Source organism: Hermetia illucens, chromosome 1 (genome assembly GCF_905115235.1).
Source record: "Hermetia illucens chromosome 1, iHerIll2.2.curated.20191125, whole genome shotgun sequence".
NCBI lineage: Eukaryota > Metazoa > Arthropoda > Insecta > Diptera > Stratiomyidae > Hermetia > Hermetia illucens.
Genome location: NC_051849.1, coordinates 114,208,214 through 114,226,158, shown reverse-complemented (window position 1 = coordinate 114,226,158; position 17,945 = coordinate 114,208,214). Strand labels below are relative to the sequence as shown.

The 17,945-nt window shown below is 40.9% G+C and overlaps 1 protein-coding gene across 1 annotated transcript in view; it reads right to left on the bottom strand.

The window, feature by feature from the left end:
• Window positions 1-3,441: 3,441 nt before the first annotated feature.
• LOC119661423 (calcium and integrin-binding family member 2-like) overlaps window positions 3,442-17,945 on the bottom strand; it is a 34,008-nt gene continuing 19,504 nt past the window's right edge. Inside the window, 4 exon segments of the mRNA XM_038070766.1 lie at window positions 3,442-4,090; window positions 4,092-4,202; window positions 4,204-4,265; window positions 4,363-4,628. Coding sequence (XP_037926694.1) covers window positions 4,046-4,090; window positions 4,092-4,202; window positions 4,204-4,265; window positions 4,363-4,628 — 484 coding nt within the window. The 3' untranslated portion in view covers window positions 3,442-4,045.

Below are 17,945 nucleotides of genomic sequence, written 5' to 3'. Positions count from 1 at the left end.
ATAGAGAGCGGACTGGACGGACGACATTGCGGTAAATTTTCGATTTGAGACGTTCGTTGATACGTCGATCACAAAGGACACCAGTTGTGGAACGCCACTTCATCCAGGTTGCGTTAATGCGTGAAGCAATTTCATTACGCAGTTCTCCATTGACTGAGAGCATTGACCCGGGATATTTAAATCGCTCAGTTCTTGGCAGGTTACTGTCATTGACAGAATTGAGCGATTTAAATATCTCAAGTCAATGCTATTAGCTAATGGAGAATTGCGTTATGCTCTGCACATTGGGAAACACAAAGCATTTTATACCTGAAGCGTCAAGCTTCCGGTTTTCTGACTTGTTTAAATGTTTATTTCCAGGATTAGCTCGCGTGTTATTTATTTCAATAGGTATACGCGAATCCCCGCGTTTTGCTTTTGGGATGGCTCTGTTCTGTTGGTCATCTTCGGTCACTATGCAGCGAGTGGCATAATTTTGCGTTCGGATTGAGGGCGGGCTCTCCATACATGCGAAATGGGGATGTAAAATTTTTTTTTCAGAAAATATTACCATTGGGGATATCAAATGAAAGGACTTAATTAGCACTTTTCGAAACTGATGTTCAGCAAAAGATAGGGAGGTGAGGATCCAACGTGTGTTCCGCCAAGAGTATATAAAGACGAGGGTGATATTGTGACTAAGCAGTAAATTTTCGACAATTTTGCATTTTTCATATATAGCCGGCACCGCGGCACTGAGAACGAAGCCGCCACTGTGCCACATTTGCACGTTTTTATTGCAATTCCAATTGCATTAGCAAGAAGAATTTCATTGATTCTGCTGATATCTTAGTGTAGAAAGAAGAGCCGGCCGCTATTTTGTGTGTTGTGTGATGTGTAATAGTAAGTACGTTGCATTTATCTTATGTATATTGAAATGATGACTAGTTGTGCACTTATATATTGCGCACGCCACTCTATACTTGATTTTGGAAATAATCAAATGTATTTCTTGCCGTTTTTCTGAAATATTTCTGTTTTTATGTGTTTGTTTGTTTTCTGTCATTCCCGAAATTTACCTGTACAGTATGTATTAATGAATGATGATGACGACAACTTTTCCACTTACAGCTAGACTCTTTGGCACGTTTCTCTATGCTAGATTTTTGTGAAATATGAGTGTACATATTGGGAAAACTTATGACATTCGTATGTACGTACGAGTATGCACTTTTATTTGACTGTTATGCAGACTACGATTGGAAGCGAATATATGTAGATGTTGATAGAGCTGTTGCATTATACAATATAGGAAATATATTTCTACACATGTGGCGAGTATGTACATAAGTAGTATTCTTGTATTTTCGTATTCTAGCATTTCTATATTCGATATTCCCATTACCCGATATATACGCGATTATAGATGCCATTTTGAAATTTCAAATTGCAAATACATACATATCCTAGATATTTTCTTTATGTATTCCAATTGATCCTTTATTATTATTATTCTGTAAAGGGAAAGTCGCACCGCGTCCTTGAAGAACTATTGTGCCCCTTTTAATGGTAATAGTGTACCTATTGATCATAGTATTTTAACTTTAATATTAATTTCTTTGCAAACCACACTTTTAGGTACACCGGAACATAGACTGCGTTTTTACAATCAATACTCGATAGATTTAACCATTAGACTTTATTAAATAATTTGTGTGACTGTGACTGTTTGCTCGTTAGAGGCAGAAGAGACTCTCGCTTCATGTGTTTCTTTTCTGCCCCTAACTCATGGCACACTTTTCTCGCCGGTCCTCCGCTCCCGTGGCGAGCTCCGCAAAGTGGATAGATCCGCGCCATCTATTCGTTCGCATTCGCAACATTCGAAATAAATTTCGAATGCTGCGAATCCTGCCGCGCCACAGTATCTCAAGCAGGCCTGTAACCGTTACGAACTTTAGTATGTTCCCCACTTCCAGATGTTTGAGCTTTGCGTCTGGTATTAAGTGTTCTCCCAGATGTCTCGACCTACTTTGCACAAGTGCCGGACACTGTTCCAGGACGTGTATAGAGGTTTCATCCTCCTCCTCACAAAACCTGCATGCAGTGTCCGTAGATATCCCTAGCTTCCCTAGGTGATAATTCATGCCGACAATGACCAGTGAGAATTCCCACTATGATTCGGAGGTTCTTTTTGGTGAGGTTTAAGCAATCCTTTGTACGCATGGGTTCGTATCCCCCAATAAGCACCCTGGACTGCTCCATTCCTGGTCCTTGATCCTTGATGTTCATTTTAAATATGACGACGACGAATAATCAATGAAAACAATTCAATAATTCAATTTTATGCACATTCCCAAAATATCCTATATTTTTAGCTGTCTTATGTATTTGCCGATCTAACGTAAGTTGTGACATGATTTTTCAGATAACAATCGAAATCGTAAACTGTCATTTGTTAGTGTAGTGTATAAATGATATAATTATACGCCCATATACATATTAGGCAAGCAAAGTGTATAGTTTCTATGCTATAGAAACAAAACACTCCTCCATTAATATATGAATAAGAAAACAAGTCAGGAAACTGGAAGCTGGACGCTTCAGGTATGAAATGCTTTGTATATTTTTTTCTTAAAAACATTTGAATGGCATTCAAAGTCTTGAATTTGCATAGAAGCGACAATTTTAACTCATTATAATTTTGTTATTAATAGCTCACCACACTTGGAACAATCACACTCTTTGTTATAGTATATATTTCCTGATTCTAGGATAAACACAAAGGGGTTTTGCAGTCAATTGCTAAAAATTATATTAATAAACTATTATTAACTTTATTTAAATATAATATATATCGATGTGGAGGATATTTTGAAGCCTAGGCATCATATAGTGACCGTCCCATTGATTTTTTTCAGGTTTTGTGGTTGGATAGTTTCTGCGAATGGGTTCATGAAAGGAATTATCAATTTCGGCCCCCGCACTCCCCACCTTTCCAAATGTCAAAACTAAGACCAGCTTTGAAAAGTGCTAATCGAGACCTTTAATTGATATCCCACATTACTATATTTGGTGAAAAAACACTTACGCCCGCCTTTTGCATGTATGGAGACCCCCGAAAATTCGACGCAGAATGATGTAGCTCACTATATCGCACAGCCGTTCACAATTCCCACCTTTCTACCAAATGTTGTGTCAATCGCTGTAACCGGTTTCCGAAAAAAATGTGTGTGACAGACAGACAGATAGATAGAAGGTAAACCGATTTTAATAAGCTTTTGTTTTACACAAAACCTTAAAAATAAATAAAACACACACACACTTAAATCATAAAAATAATACTTCATCAATAAATATCGCAAATTCTAGCTCACTGGGTGTGATAATTAATAAATTATGTAATATCCTTAAATGATTTTTCATTGTACATTCATTACAAATCTTTGAAACGTTTAAGCTGTTCAAAAATAATTTATTTCTAAGTTTGTCAGAATATTTCACAATACTTCAGAAATTTCAGAATTTTTGATAACATTTATTTTGCTTACAGAGACGATGTTGGGGGTGTAAGAAGTGGTAATAAATTATGTAATTAATAGTTATTGAGTGTTTAGTTCCATACAAACAAATTATTAAAATGTTTTCAGCTGAAAAGTATTATTTCTTCATCATTTTTGCCAATATAACTGTCAATATAAGCGGTGCCTCTCCAGGTTTTCAAGGCAAGAAGTGCAAACATTAAATCGATTTTCATAAGGCTCAGCTACAATTTAAAAACTAAACAAAAATTGCGGTGTTTCTCTAATAAATTTGTATTTAATCTGTATTTATCAGAATATCCTTACATCTGTTAGGGCTGTACCTAATATATTTGAATATGAACGACATGAAATGGTTGTGAGTTAAATCTAAATAAAACACCGCATTACACCAAATACCTATGGTTTTAGGCATTTGAAAGGGCATAATTGATAAAAAAATTCTATAAACTTAGTAAGTCACTTACATATAGCCAAAATGAAAAGTTCAGTATACAAAGAACAGTAATTCGTTAGTCTCGGTGGCATTAAATTCTTATATGGAAAGTAGACAAGAAATCGGGGGCACGGAAACACAACGTGCTCAAACTCAATAGAAGACAATTTTCCATCCCCATCCACGTCAGCCTCCTCAATCACTTTGTCGGCGATTTGTTGCCGCTCCTCGGGCGTCAGTTCGTTTTTCGGTTAATGCCACCAATGCCGATTTTATGTCTCCGTGTCCAATAAAACCGTCCTTGTCGAAATCTAAAAATAACATGGCGCATATGGTAACTACTCAATAACGATTATGAAGGACATTAAAAATATTTGGAGCACTCAAAAGAGCTTCGCTTGTACTCACCATAAATTTTGAAAGCATAGAAAACTTTGATGTCCCTCGGAGCTTGCTCACTAAATACCGACAGGAAGTCGAGAAAGTCTTCAAAGGAGAGATTTCCTTTTCCATCGCGAGAAAATGCTTCACATATTCTTGTCCGAAAAGGATTTTCTCGTAACTCGGGCATTTTCTCGATGTATTCACGTGGAACTTTTACACTTGATGCCTCTCCCTCTGTCATTTGGCGAGGAACCAGATCCGGCCGCAACTCTCGGTACTTTTTGTGAACGCTATAAAAGGTTGAACTTTAATTATTTACTCACGCGCTATGCATTCCGAACTTGAATAACGACGGTGACGAAATTAGCGAGAAAAGTTATCCAGAAGATTTATGAACTTCCGGCCGAAGCTTTACAATTATAAGCGGTATTATGCCCCCATATAAGAAACGGACTTTATACCAAAGGCAACGTGCCAGCTAGATCGTTTACTTTGACTTTTAAAGGATTTAAAGTTTTTAGGATAAATAAAATGGGAAATGTATCAAGATGTTAAGCTGCACCAAAAGAATTTTGGATACCAATAACGTTTTAATTGGTTTAATAAATTGGCTATCATGATCTGTGTTATCCCCAACTGGCCACTAATTAATTTACTTTTCTTAAATATTGCTCGGATCATAAGTCCAAATTTAGCAATAAAACTACCCACTCCATTGTTTTCGACGGCAACTGACCGATGATGGGTTCTCGGTTTCTTGTTAGCAGTAGATTTCCTCCAACTTTGAGGATTTCGAAATGCACATTGCCTTCATTATGTCATGAATATAAATAGAGAGCATTCACCCTTTTTTTAATAAAATTCCCTCACACCGAATCTGTTTCAATCGGTTATCCTCCACGAGCTTTTGAATGATGAATTTATGTTAGTACCACTAGTAATAACATCTTATTCTTGTGTATTTATCAAGGATCACTCGTCTGGTTACAATTTCCAATCTTCCAACAACAACCTCCGTAGTCCAGCCAAGACTGATGGTGATAGTGGCACAAGAAACAAAAGTTATATAGCGCCGATGTGCGTCCCCCCCCCCCCCATAGGGGTACGGTATCCCTCCTCCGGGGTGGAATTTTTTTCGAAATAACCACGGGAATTGCACTAATGATCTTTTAAAATGCTTGAGAAGGCATTCAGTGCGATAAACACTGTGTACTATCATACCTCATTTTAAAGGTCCTCTTAAGCACTTTAAAAGATATTTGGATCAATTTCCACTGAAAGTTACTGCTTTTATGTTATTTGACCTTGAAAGTATTATTTTTAAGGTTTTGTGTAAACACAACCTTATTAAAATCGGTTTACTGTCTGTCTGTCTGTCCGTCCGTCTGTCTGTCTGTCTGTCTGTCTGTCCGTCACACGCATTTTTCTCGGAGACGGTTATAGCGATTGACACCAAATTTGGTAGAAAGGTGGGAACTGTGAACGCTCACGCATATACGGAGTTACATGCTTTTACGACGAATTTAAGGGGGGGTCCCCATACATGCAAAAGGGGGGTGCAAATTTTTTTTCATCAAATACAGTCATGTGGGGTATCAAATTAAAGTTCTCGATTAGTAGTTTTCGAAACCGGTCTTAGTTGAAAGTGATCATTTTTTAACGAAAACATTCTCAGAAACTACCAAACCGAAAAATCTGAGAAAAAAATTAAGGGGCTGCCACTGTAGGGTGCCTAGGCTCCGAAATACCCTCCATACCGATACCTGTTCAAATAAAGTTAATAATAGTACATTACTATAATTTTTAGTAATTGACAGGAAACCCCTCTTAAGGTTCACACTAGAATCACAAAATTTTGCAGCAATGTAGGCTACAGTATAGAGCATGATCCTTGACAAATTTGGTGAAAATCGCACTATCACTAACAAAGCTATACTAAGTCAAAACTGTCGCTTCTCTACAAATTCAAGGACTATGAATGTAAATATTACTTGAAAGTGGAAATTTTTCACATAATATATGCATATTTTACGTGCTACATGCTAATGACACAAATGCACACTCAAATCTCTTTATAAAAGAAATAAACAAAACCTTTCATATCTGAAGCGTCTAGCTTCCGGTTTCCCGACTTGTTTTTAAGGTTTTGTGTAAAACAAAACCTTATTAAAATCGATTCAATGTCTGTCTGTCTGTCTGTTTGTCACACGCACTTTTCTCCAAAACGGCTAAACCGATCCGAACAAAATTTAGTGGACAGATGGGAGCTATGAAATCTCACGCATACAGCGAGTGGCATAAATTTAGGTGGAGTTTAAAGGGAATCTCCCCATACATGCAAAGAGGGGATTCAAAAATTTTTTTCACCGGATATAGTTATGTAGGGTATCAAATGAAAGGTCCCGATTTGTACTTTCCGAAACTGATATTAGTTTTGGCATAAATTGCAAAGCTCGTGAGTAAGGAGTCAAAATGTATGCACTTGAAGTGAGACAGGACTAATTTTCGGAAACTACCCAACCCAAAAATCCGAAAAAAATCAGGGTGGTGCGCCTAGATTAAATCTAGGCCTCAAAATATGTCCCGTTCCGATATCTGCTCAAATAAACTTAGTAATAGTATATTACTACTTTTTAAAAATTTACTGAAAAACCTCCTTAAATTCACCCTAGGACTTCCGAGTTTTGTGCCAGCATAGAGGACAATATTTCGTATATACGAGTATGTGCTAAATTTCATGGAAATCAGGCAATTAACGCCAAAGTTATAGCAGTTCAAACTTAGCGATTTCGCGCGAGTTTACTGCTTCCAAAGCCATGCAAATCAGATGCGGACGTCATAATTACCCGGAATAATTGACATTCGCGCGGAATATTAAAGTCGCATTTATGAAGAATCTATTTATCTGCAACCCTTTTTAAGGTTTTCTGTAAAACACTTATGTGAAATCTAATCTTCGAAAGATGTCCCATTCCGGTATCTACTCAAATAAATTTACTAATAGTATATTATTAACTTTTAGAAATTGACTAAAAAACTCCCCTTAAGCTCATCCTAGGTGTACCAAATTTTGCACCGGCATAGAGGACAGTCTCGTGCATGCACATGCCAAGTTCCATGAAAATCCAACTATTAGTGTCAAAGTTATAGAAGTTCAAACTTATCAATTTCGTGCTGATTAACAGCATCCTAAGCCATACAAATAAGATGCTGACGTCATAATTAACGAGAATAATTTAAATTCGAGTGAAATATTAAAATTCCATTCAAGAAGAATCTAATTCTCCCTAGCCCTTTTTAAGGTTTTGTGTGAAACAAAACCTTATTAGAATCGAGACGGTGTCTGTCTGTCTGTCTGTCTGTCTTTTTTTTTTTTTTTATGGATGGAGGTGGAAATCTTAGAAAGGCACTGCCGCGCCAGGTTGCAGGAGCGTGTGGGATTCTCACCCACTAAAACCACCCCCACTTTCTCCTTTTTCCTTCCCCGCCGGATCGCCGCAAAGCATTACTTCGCGGGGTGGACTGCGCTTTACGCGACCACGCCTTCCGTTCTTCGCGTCCTCCTTGCGCGCTCCGCTCTTGCCAGTTCCTCTTGTATTCGTTTGATGGCGGTGTTCACCGCACACCAGTTTCCCTCCGATTTCAACATTTCCCCGACGATGTTCTGCGGGCTTAGAGTGGTTTTCAGGGAGTCTTCCAGACTCCTCCTTTCTGAGAGAAATCGTGGACAGTGGAACATAACATGCTCCGGGTCCTCAGGTGTGCAACCACATTCAGGACGCAAGGGAGAATCATCCAGCCTGAATTGGTGCAGGTACTTCTTGTAACCGCCATGTCCTGACAGGAATTGCGTCAGATGGTAGTTAATCTCACCGTGTCGTCGCTGGATCCATTCTTCAATACGGGGAATCAAAGTGTGGGTCCAGCGACCCCTCTGCGAGTCATCCCACCGTTTCTGCCACTTCTCCAGCGACTATCGCCTTGCCGCCTTTCGGCATTCTGCATCCTTTTCAAGAGGATTCAATTTCCTTGTCTCGTACAGGCAGCGTGTCTCACTTGCAGGATGTCTATCGGGATCATTCCCGCAATAACACACGCTGCCTCGCCTGATATTGTTCTGAAGGCGCTGCACACCCTTAGCGCCACTAAGCGGCAAGTCATATTCACTCTCCTACGATTACTCTCACACGCTAATGCTCCCTCCCAGACTGGTGCCGCGTATAATAGTGTGGAGAGAACCACTCCGGCTACAAGTAATCTGCGACTGTACCTTGGACCTCCAATGTTAGGCATCATCCGCGCTAATGATACGCTGGTATTTACCGCTTTCTCACAGGCATAGTCCAGATGTCCCTTGAAATTGATTTTAGCGTCAATCATCACCCCTAGGTATTTGATAACCGGCTTCGAAGTGATAACGTGACCACCAACGCGAATATTAATCGTATTCCTCTTCCTACGATTGGTAATCAAGACCGCCTCCGTCTTTTGTTCCGCAAGGTCAAGCTGAACCATCTCCAGCCACGCTTTTATGGCGCTAATGGTTTCGTTAGCGTACATTTCAACGTCTTTAGGTTCTTTCGCGACGACAATCACAGCTAGATCATCTGCGAAACCGATTATCGTGACCTCCTTTGGCACGGGAAGAACAAGGACCCCATTGTACATGACGTTCCACAGGAGAGGACCCAACACTGAGCCCTGTGGTGCTCCTGCGGTGACGGTGTACTGCTTGGATCCCTCATCCGTGTCGTACCACAGTGTCCTCTCCGAAAGGTAACTGTTGAGGAGCTTAGTCAAGTAACTAGGGACACCCGTGTAGCCAGTGAACTTTTTATCCACTCCCAGCTTGCGGAATTGAACGCATTTTTGCGTCTGTCTGTCTGTCTGTCTGTCACACCCGATTTATTCGGAAACGGCTAGACCGATTATCACGAAAATTGGTGAGAGTATGTAATCTGGTGTTCCCTTTACATGCAGTAAGTGGCGCCATCTTGCGTTAAGTTTAAGGAGGGCTCTCCGTACATGTCAATGGAGGGTGCAAATTTTTTTTCACAGAATGTAGCCACGTAGGGTATCAAATAAAAGGTCTCAATTAGTACTTTTCGAATCTGGTTCAATATTTGATATTAGATGAAACATAGGGGAGTGAGGGTTCAAAATATGACCCACAAAAAGGGTAACAGGTCTCGTTCTCAGAACCTATCCAACCGAAAAATCTGAAAAAAATCACAGTGGTGCATCTCTACTGAAATCTAGGGCTTCAAAATATATCCGGTTCCGATATCTTTACAAATAAAGTTGATAATAGCATATTTCCACATTTTAGAAATTTACCCGGCACCCCCCTTACGTTCATCCCAGAAGTACAAAATTTAGGCATGCGTCTAATGAAGAACATAATGCACAGTTTGGTCAAGTTTGAAGAAAATCCAAATATTATTAACAAAGTTATAGGGGGTGAAACTTTACAATTTTTTAGTGAATTTCGTGTACTCTATAACCTGCATGACAGTCATCACTACGTATCAATTCGTCAATACCACAACGAAATGAGTTCTTATGAATTGGGTCCGAGAGAATTATTTTGTTTTAGTTTTTTAGTTATTTGTCAGGCAGACATATGTGTATGTAGGTATATATATGCGTGCTAATGAACTTTGCGGGTAGTGTCTAATTCAAATACGGATATAACAAGCGATTCGGAAATGTGAGTACGATCCATTTATATACAGTGCATATATGTGTACAGTATTCGGTAATAGGACAGTTTGTTTGTTTAGGGTGAGCGTGATATCTATGGCTGTAATATGTACGTATGTCTCGTAGTTTGAAAAAATATGAAGGATTATGTTGGAATTTGTAGCTATATACGGATAGAAAAATGTGCGTTGAAGTTTCCTTACATAAGATGAGCACAAAGCCTTTGTACCCTGAAGCAGCGAGCTTCCGGTATTCCGACTTGTTTATATTTGATGTTGGTTAAATTGTTGGCATTTGCTAATAATATTAAACTCAGGGATGTGAGGCGTATGAGGTTGACCATTATCAACACAGGGACTTTCCATCAAATGATTTATTTAAATCGCTTTCTAGAAAATAGAGGGCAATGGAATTTTTAGCTATATTACACGGAGCTGTCGTGCACGCAGTCGCTGCCTCACATCTTTTTCTTTTTGTTCAGCCATCAGTTCACAAACGGGGTCAGGCCTGTGGTGATCGGTTTCGTCATTTTATTTTATCAAATGCCTGATCCTTTAAATCCCCATCCAGCGTATCAGGCCACCATTGTTTTGGCCGGCTTTTTGGTTGCTTACCATTGCTTTCGATGTTCTGACCAATACTGGTTGTTGAATTCTCGTTAGTGTGAATTACGTGACCATACCATCGAAAACGCCTCTCTTACAGTTTTTCCACGATCGGTGCAAACCTGTTCGATCGCGGATATTCTCATTTCAGACGTAATCAAAACGTGTCACGTTACCAGTGCAATGCAACATCTTCGTCCCCATTACCGCAAGACGCCGTTCATTATCCTTTATAGTCGGCCAATACTCAGAACTATAGAGAGCGGCAGACGGACGACATTGCAGTAAATTTTAGATTTGGGACGTGCGCTGATACGTCGATCACAAAGAACACCAGTTGGGGAATGCCACTTCATCCAGGTTGCGTTAATGTGTGAAATAATTTCATTACGCAGTTCTCCATTGGCAGATAGCATATTTAAATCGCTGAGTTCTGGCAATGGCAGCAACCTGCTCCTCGAGATATTTAAATCGCTGAGTTTTGGCAATGTCGGTAACCTGCCCTTCGAGATATTTAAATCGCTCAGTTCTGGCAATGGCAGTAACCTGCCCAGAACTGAACGATTTCAATATCTCGGGTCAATGCTATAAGCCAATGGAGAACTACGTTATGCTCCTCACATAGGGAAACACAAAACCTTTTATACCTGAAGCGTCAAGCTTCCGGTTTCCCGACTTGTTTATTGATATTACGAATTTACATTACACATACGTGCCTATTACACCTACAAAAAAATTACAAAAATTAAATATTTAATATGCTTTATTTCTGCTTTATATCATTTCTACATAACGTGCATGGTTTTCAAGATATTTCCAAAAAACCGTTAAGAAACATGCTTTTTTTTCAGTGACAAAACCAAATGTTTGAACATGACTAACTCCAAAACAACTAATTTTACGAAACATTTTCAGGAAACATTTTTTTCTTAGAATTGACCATTTAACCGATTTCTGTGATTGTTTCCAAAAAAAATATGACCCGTGGGGGATACGACCCTACCAGGTTGAGGCGTAGGTAGGCCCTATATACCTTATGCTAGCCTCTACTCCCACCCTAAATTCCATGTCAATCGGTCTTGACTGAAAGAATTCGGAAGTTGAAAGTGGGCTTTGTGAAAATGCCACTGTTTTGAAATTTGATTGGCTAACTACAATTCTGTGTAATAGAATCGAAAGTTATTAGGTATGTGAGTAGTCCAGCCATTAAACTACCGACACACCTAATAGCGTTCGATTATATTGCACAGAATTGCACGAAAATGACACTAGAACACACCTAGATCAAAATCACTCCTAGTTTAGTTTCAGTTTTCTCAAACTCAGAAATCACAAAAAAAGCAGAGAGGCGGGCACCCACTTTAATTTCCCAGTTTAAAAGCCGCCAAGAAGCAAGTCCTCCAGTCAGCTGCCTTCTAGATCCCTCCTCGCTCAGCTTCCAATGTTGCACTGATTTTTCAGTCCAGATGATGAATCCACAGACCATCATCAGGTGGAACAAGAGCAAAATCAAATCCGATTATTTTTATTTTTTACATGGAACCGGCCTCTTTCCCAAAACAAAGTCCCACAATATGCCAGTATTGCATGCATAGCATTCCACTTTAACCCGAAATAAACTGGTACAAATGTATTTAGTAATAGACAGCATAACTAGGTCTATGGTGGAAGCAACAAAAAATGTATGTTGATCATTTTTGGAATATTTGAAAATTTCTGATCATTATTAGAAATTTTTAAATGAATTTGCGGTTTCGGGAATTTTAAAAGGTAAGAGGGTCAATACACTTCGTCAAAAGGAAAATTAAAAATGACTCTTTGTAAATTAACATTTAAAAATAAGTGAACGTTCGGATGGGAAATAGGGAATTGAAAGGAGGATAATGGAGATGTTGAAAGACATAAAGGAAAAAGGAAAGATACTGCACACTAGCTAATAGCTCTAGTTGTCAATTCGTCGTCAGGGCAAAGCGACCGAAATGATGTACTCGCGAACTTAATCGATACTTTTCGGAACTAGGCTAACTTTAAATATCAGGTAAATATAGTTAAAGCTCTACATGCACACATTGTTATATGTAGTAGGTCCGAACTTATTTAACCGGAAAATCAATCAGAAAAATTTAAAATGATACACTTCGTTATCTGCTCAAATCAATTTAATAATAGTGCTATACTGAATTGAAAATTTGCTTGATATATGTATTTCCAAATTCCAACTCCGCCTTTCGTATGAGTCCAGTTCTTCACGTCTTCTAGTGCAATAAATTGTTGATAATAGTTGGATTTCCGTGAAACTTACCAATTGGTTATTACATCATCACTTATAATGGTGACAACTGAGTGGAAAGGAGTGTATCTCGAGGCCTAGACTTCGCATAGAAGCATCATTTTTAATTTTTTCAAATTTGGTTGGATAGGTTCTGAAAACGAGCCTGTTGCACTTCTTGGGGCACATATTTTGAGTCCTTATTCCCTCATGTTTCACCCCGTATCAAAAATAAAACCAGTTTAGAAAAGTACTAATCGAGTCCTTTCATTTGATACCCCATATTCTATGAAAAAATAACTTTACACCCCCCTTCCCGACTGCATGAAATATAACTTAGTAGTACATAAATTATATCTTCCCTTCTTTCCATCATAAATTCAAAATGCATAGGTACACAGAACGAAGAAGTTCCACGTCTAAAAGACAATTATGAAACCTGTGAAACGATGGCCACGCAAATCCACCCACCTCCCAATACCTTCACATCAATCGAAACCACCCTTAATCTCCTTCGAATTCCAATCAACCTCGGTTTTCGTCGCCCCAGCATCAGCGATCATGATGCCATAATCCTCCGCATCAAACTCCCGGGCAGAGTCGTTCGGTCCACCCCACCTTCAGTTCCCGACTTCCAGCGCGCAAACTGGAAACACATCAACCTGGCCATAGAAACAAACCTCTCCTACTCCCATCCAACTGTACAGTTCCCAACAATAACATTGACAGTCCGTCAATTCACCGAAGCAATTCGGCAAGTATGCGCCGAACTAATCCCATCCCGTCCCTTAAACTACCGCAACCTAATCACCCTGCCGGACGACCGATATCAATTACAAAAAGACCCTCAGGCCGAGATTATTTAGAAATAGATACATCTCGCAATCCTCTCACCTCCTCTCCGAAATCCGCGAACTGGACAGGTCCATCCTGCGGAAGAATCCTCACCATATACACCCAATATCTCCACAACCGCCTCTCCAACACCGAAATGAACCCTAGTTGTATACAGGAAACTCAGGAAAACCTGCCCCGCGTTTGGCTTAATCAAGTCCAACAAAACGAGATCTTGCCCCAAAACATCCCACCCCCGAAGATGCACTGCACCCTTCCACTTCCGTGAACCAAGTTGCGACAACGAGGTTAATCGGAAAGATCTTCCAACTCCTTGCCCACCTTTCCTACCTCATTCCTCAGCCCATACAAAATCTCTTCACTCACAGCCCTCGCTGACCTAAGTCAGCCAGAAAATATCCTCCCCATTCACTTTGTCAGTCCAGACTTCGTAAGTGCGGCCATCGCCGCTTCCAAAAACAAAAAAAAACGTTTGGACTTGGCAAAATCCCCTCCATCGTCCTCAAGAAATGCGCCCCTAGCATTGCTCCCACTATGTCCTCCATCATCAACCACTGTCTCATCAACGCCCACTTCCAAACAGATTGGAAGAGTGCTCGCATTGTCTCTACCCAAAAAAGAACCAAAATCCTCTAAATGCCGATAGCTACCGGCCTATCTCCATCCTTTCATCCTCCGCCAAGATATTCGAGGGGATCATTAATGTCATTATCGACGAGCACTGTGACCTCAACCATTCATTAAAACAATTCTAATTCGCCAACCGGCCCAAACACTCGGTTGAGCATGCGCTCCTCGTGCTCCTCGGCCTCAACCGGAACGCGCCGACCATAGCCTGTCTCCTTGACATAAAGAAAGCTTTCGACTCCGTATGGCAATACGGACTCAGTATACAGGCTTTCCGCAGTCCTCCATTTTCCATCCACACCTCTGTTAAACTAATTTTTAGCTTTCTTGATGGGCGGAAATCTCATGTCCAATTCGATGAGCACCTCTCTTCTCCATATTCTAGTCTGATTGGCATCCCTCAGGGATCAATCCTCTCCTACCCTCTTGTCCCTAGTTCACCGCAGACCTACCCAAACCAACTCCACACCCAAATTCAATCCGAATCCTCCAATACGCGGATGACCTCATCCTCTACGCCTCCACCAGAAATATCGCAGCCGGTCCGCCTGAATTCCTATTTAGGACGAACTCTACCGGTATTTTACCCGCTGGAAACTATCCCTAAACCGCAAAAGTGCGAGGCCATCGTATTCTGTGGTAACACTAACCTTGGGGGGTGACAATGAATTCCCGTCTATCCCACCATCCTACACATATCACGAAGGCACTAAGCTGTGCAACTGATACCTTCAAATCCCTTTACCCAATCCTAACATACAGCCCAACACCCCTCTTCTACGAACTCATCTGTTCCCTCAAATTCTCCTATCTCTCCAGTCTCGAAACCTCCTTTTCGACCCCGACGGTAGAGTAATCTTCAACAACGGCATCTACTCCTCATCCCAATTTTCAAAACCCACCCAACCTAAGTTAGTTTAAGTCATAGTTTTTACCTTAGATTAAGCTATCCTGTTAAGGTAGTAAACTAGGTTAATTTAGCTTTGTAGTAATATAGGGTTAATAAAAAATGTTGTTTTCTGTCGTTACTTTCCGTCACGCTGCTCCCAGGGCAGCGTCTGATGAGTTGCCTCTGCCCTGGACGAAAGCGTCAGTCAACTTCTTTTTTAAAGGGTAATTAAATCGGGATGTGTGTGTTCAATTGGCTCAAATGTCGTGGTTCAAACCACAGTAGATCTACTATAGGCAGTACCCTTACTAAAATGACTCCACTTGCGAATGTGCTTGCAGAAGCTTATCTGTACACATCAGAGACGCTAAACAAGGAAAAAGCATAATCTTTGTCAAATCGTATTGGTAAGAGAGAGATCGGTGAGCTTTTGCTATCTGGTATTACGGCGTGCTCACCCATATAGCAAAAAGTTATTTCACGTATTCACTTATTCATAAGCAAGAACTTGCCAATCTCACCAATACATTGGCAAGTCCAGGCGGTATGTCAAACACAGCTGATCGGATTTTCGGTACATATCGCTCATGCTCAAGGGCAAAACAATTTGAAATCGTGTGTACTCGCACTGATTTCCCCCCTTGAGGGGCAAGGGGGAGTGAGGTAGCTGTCTAGTATCTAACTGTGGTTTAAACCTCATTGGTGGCAAAGAGATTTGTTATTGTGACTAGATGTCGGATAACAATCGAATCAGCTATGGATGAAATTATAGCGCTTAAGCGATCACCGTATATTTCGTAAATGAATAGTAATTTTTCAAGTCTTTTCTAATTATTTGTTAATAAGCCATAACATATTAAATTTTGACGAAAGTAGAGCTACTGATCTCAAGGGATTTTTAAGGTTTTATTGAAATCAGTTTAGTGTCTGTCTGTCTATGTTTTGTTTTTTTTATGGATGGAGGTGGAAATCTTACAAAGACACTGCCGCGCCAGGTTGCAGTAGTGTATGGGACTCTCACGCGCTAAAACCGCCCCCACTTTCTCCTTCTTCCGTCCCCGCGGAACTGACACTAAGCATCATGTCGCGGGGTAGACTGCGCTTTAAGCGACCAAACCTTTCGTTTTTCACGCCTGTTGATTTTCAGGGAGTCTTCCAGGCTCCTCTTCTCTGGGTAAAATCGTGGACAATGGAACATAACATGCTCCACATCCTTAGGTGTGCAACCGCATTCAGGATAAAAGGGAGAATCATCCAGCCTAAATTGGTGCAAATACTTCCTGTAACCATCATGACCTGACAGGAATTGCGTCAGATGGTAGTTAATCTCGTCGTGTCGTCGCTGGATCCACTCCTCAATATGGGGAATCAAATTGTGGGTCCAGTCACCCCTCTGCGAGTTATCCCACCGTTGTTGCCACTTTTCTTATCTTGGATTTGTATCTTCCTACGATTGGTAATCAAAACCGCATCCAGCTTTTGATCCGCATTGTCAAGCTGAACCATCTCCAGCCACGCTTTTATGGCGCTAATGGCTTCTTAGCGTACATTTCAACGTCTTCAAGTTGTTTCGCGACGACAATCACAGCTAAATCATCTGCGAAACCGATTATCGTGGCTTCCTTTGGCAAGGGAATGATAAGGACCCCATTGTACATCACGTTCCACAGGAGAGGACCCAACACTGAGCTTTGTGTTACCCCTGCGGTGACAGTGTACTGCTTGGGTCCCTCATCGGTATCGTACCAAAGGGTCCTCCCCGAGAAATCACTTTCGAGGATATTCGTTTTGAGAAAGATGGGGTCCTAAGTCCGCATCAACTTAATGCAGGACCGGACCAAACCCCCTTACTTGCCCCCTCTTTCCTGGTCCACGGACCCCTCGCTTAGGGCTTGCACCCAAACTTGCGTCTGCCCTGGTAAGAAACCGTAAAGCCGTCGTCGCTTGACTTTTTTTAAAAAAGTTTGGGTGCAAGCCCTAAGCGAGGGGTCCGTGGACCAGGAAAGAGGGAGTAAGTTGCTCCCCATTTGGTCCGGTCCTGCATTAAGTTGATGCGGACTTAGGACCCCATCATTCTCAAAACGAATATTTCAGCTCTGGCCAAGCTCTGGTCAATAAGGCGGATTTGCGCTCAATATAATTCGTAGGTATGTCGTGTTCTACGAATTATATAAAGGAGCATTCAACATCTGCGAGCCGCTACGGTCACGCTGCTCCCAGGGCAGAGGTGAGGCAGCGTCTGACGATTTGCCTCTGCCCTGGTAACAAACCGTAAAGCCGTCGTCGCTTCACTTTCGAGGAGCTTAACCAAATAACTAAGGACACCCGTTTTAGCCAGTGAGCTTTTTATCCACTCCCAGCTGGCGGAATTGAACGTATTTTTGATGTCCAACGTTACCAGAGCACAACATTTATTAGACGACATAGCGTGTCGAGCAGCCTCAAAACAACGTCTACGGCGTTGATCGTTGAGTGACCTTGTCGAAATCCAAATTGTCGCTCCGATAGTGTATCCTTATATTCAATGATAGGGAGCAGTCTATTGTAGATGGCCCTTTCGAGTATATTTCCTACTGTGTCGATGACGCAAATCAGGCGGTATGATGATGGATGTCCTGGGTGCTTATTCGGCTTCGGCAGCAAAACTAGTTTCTGCCTC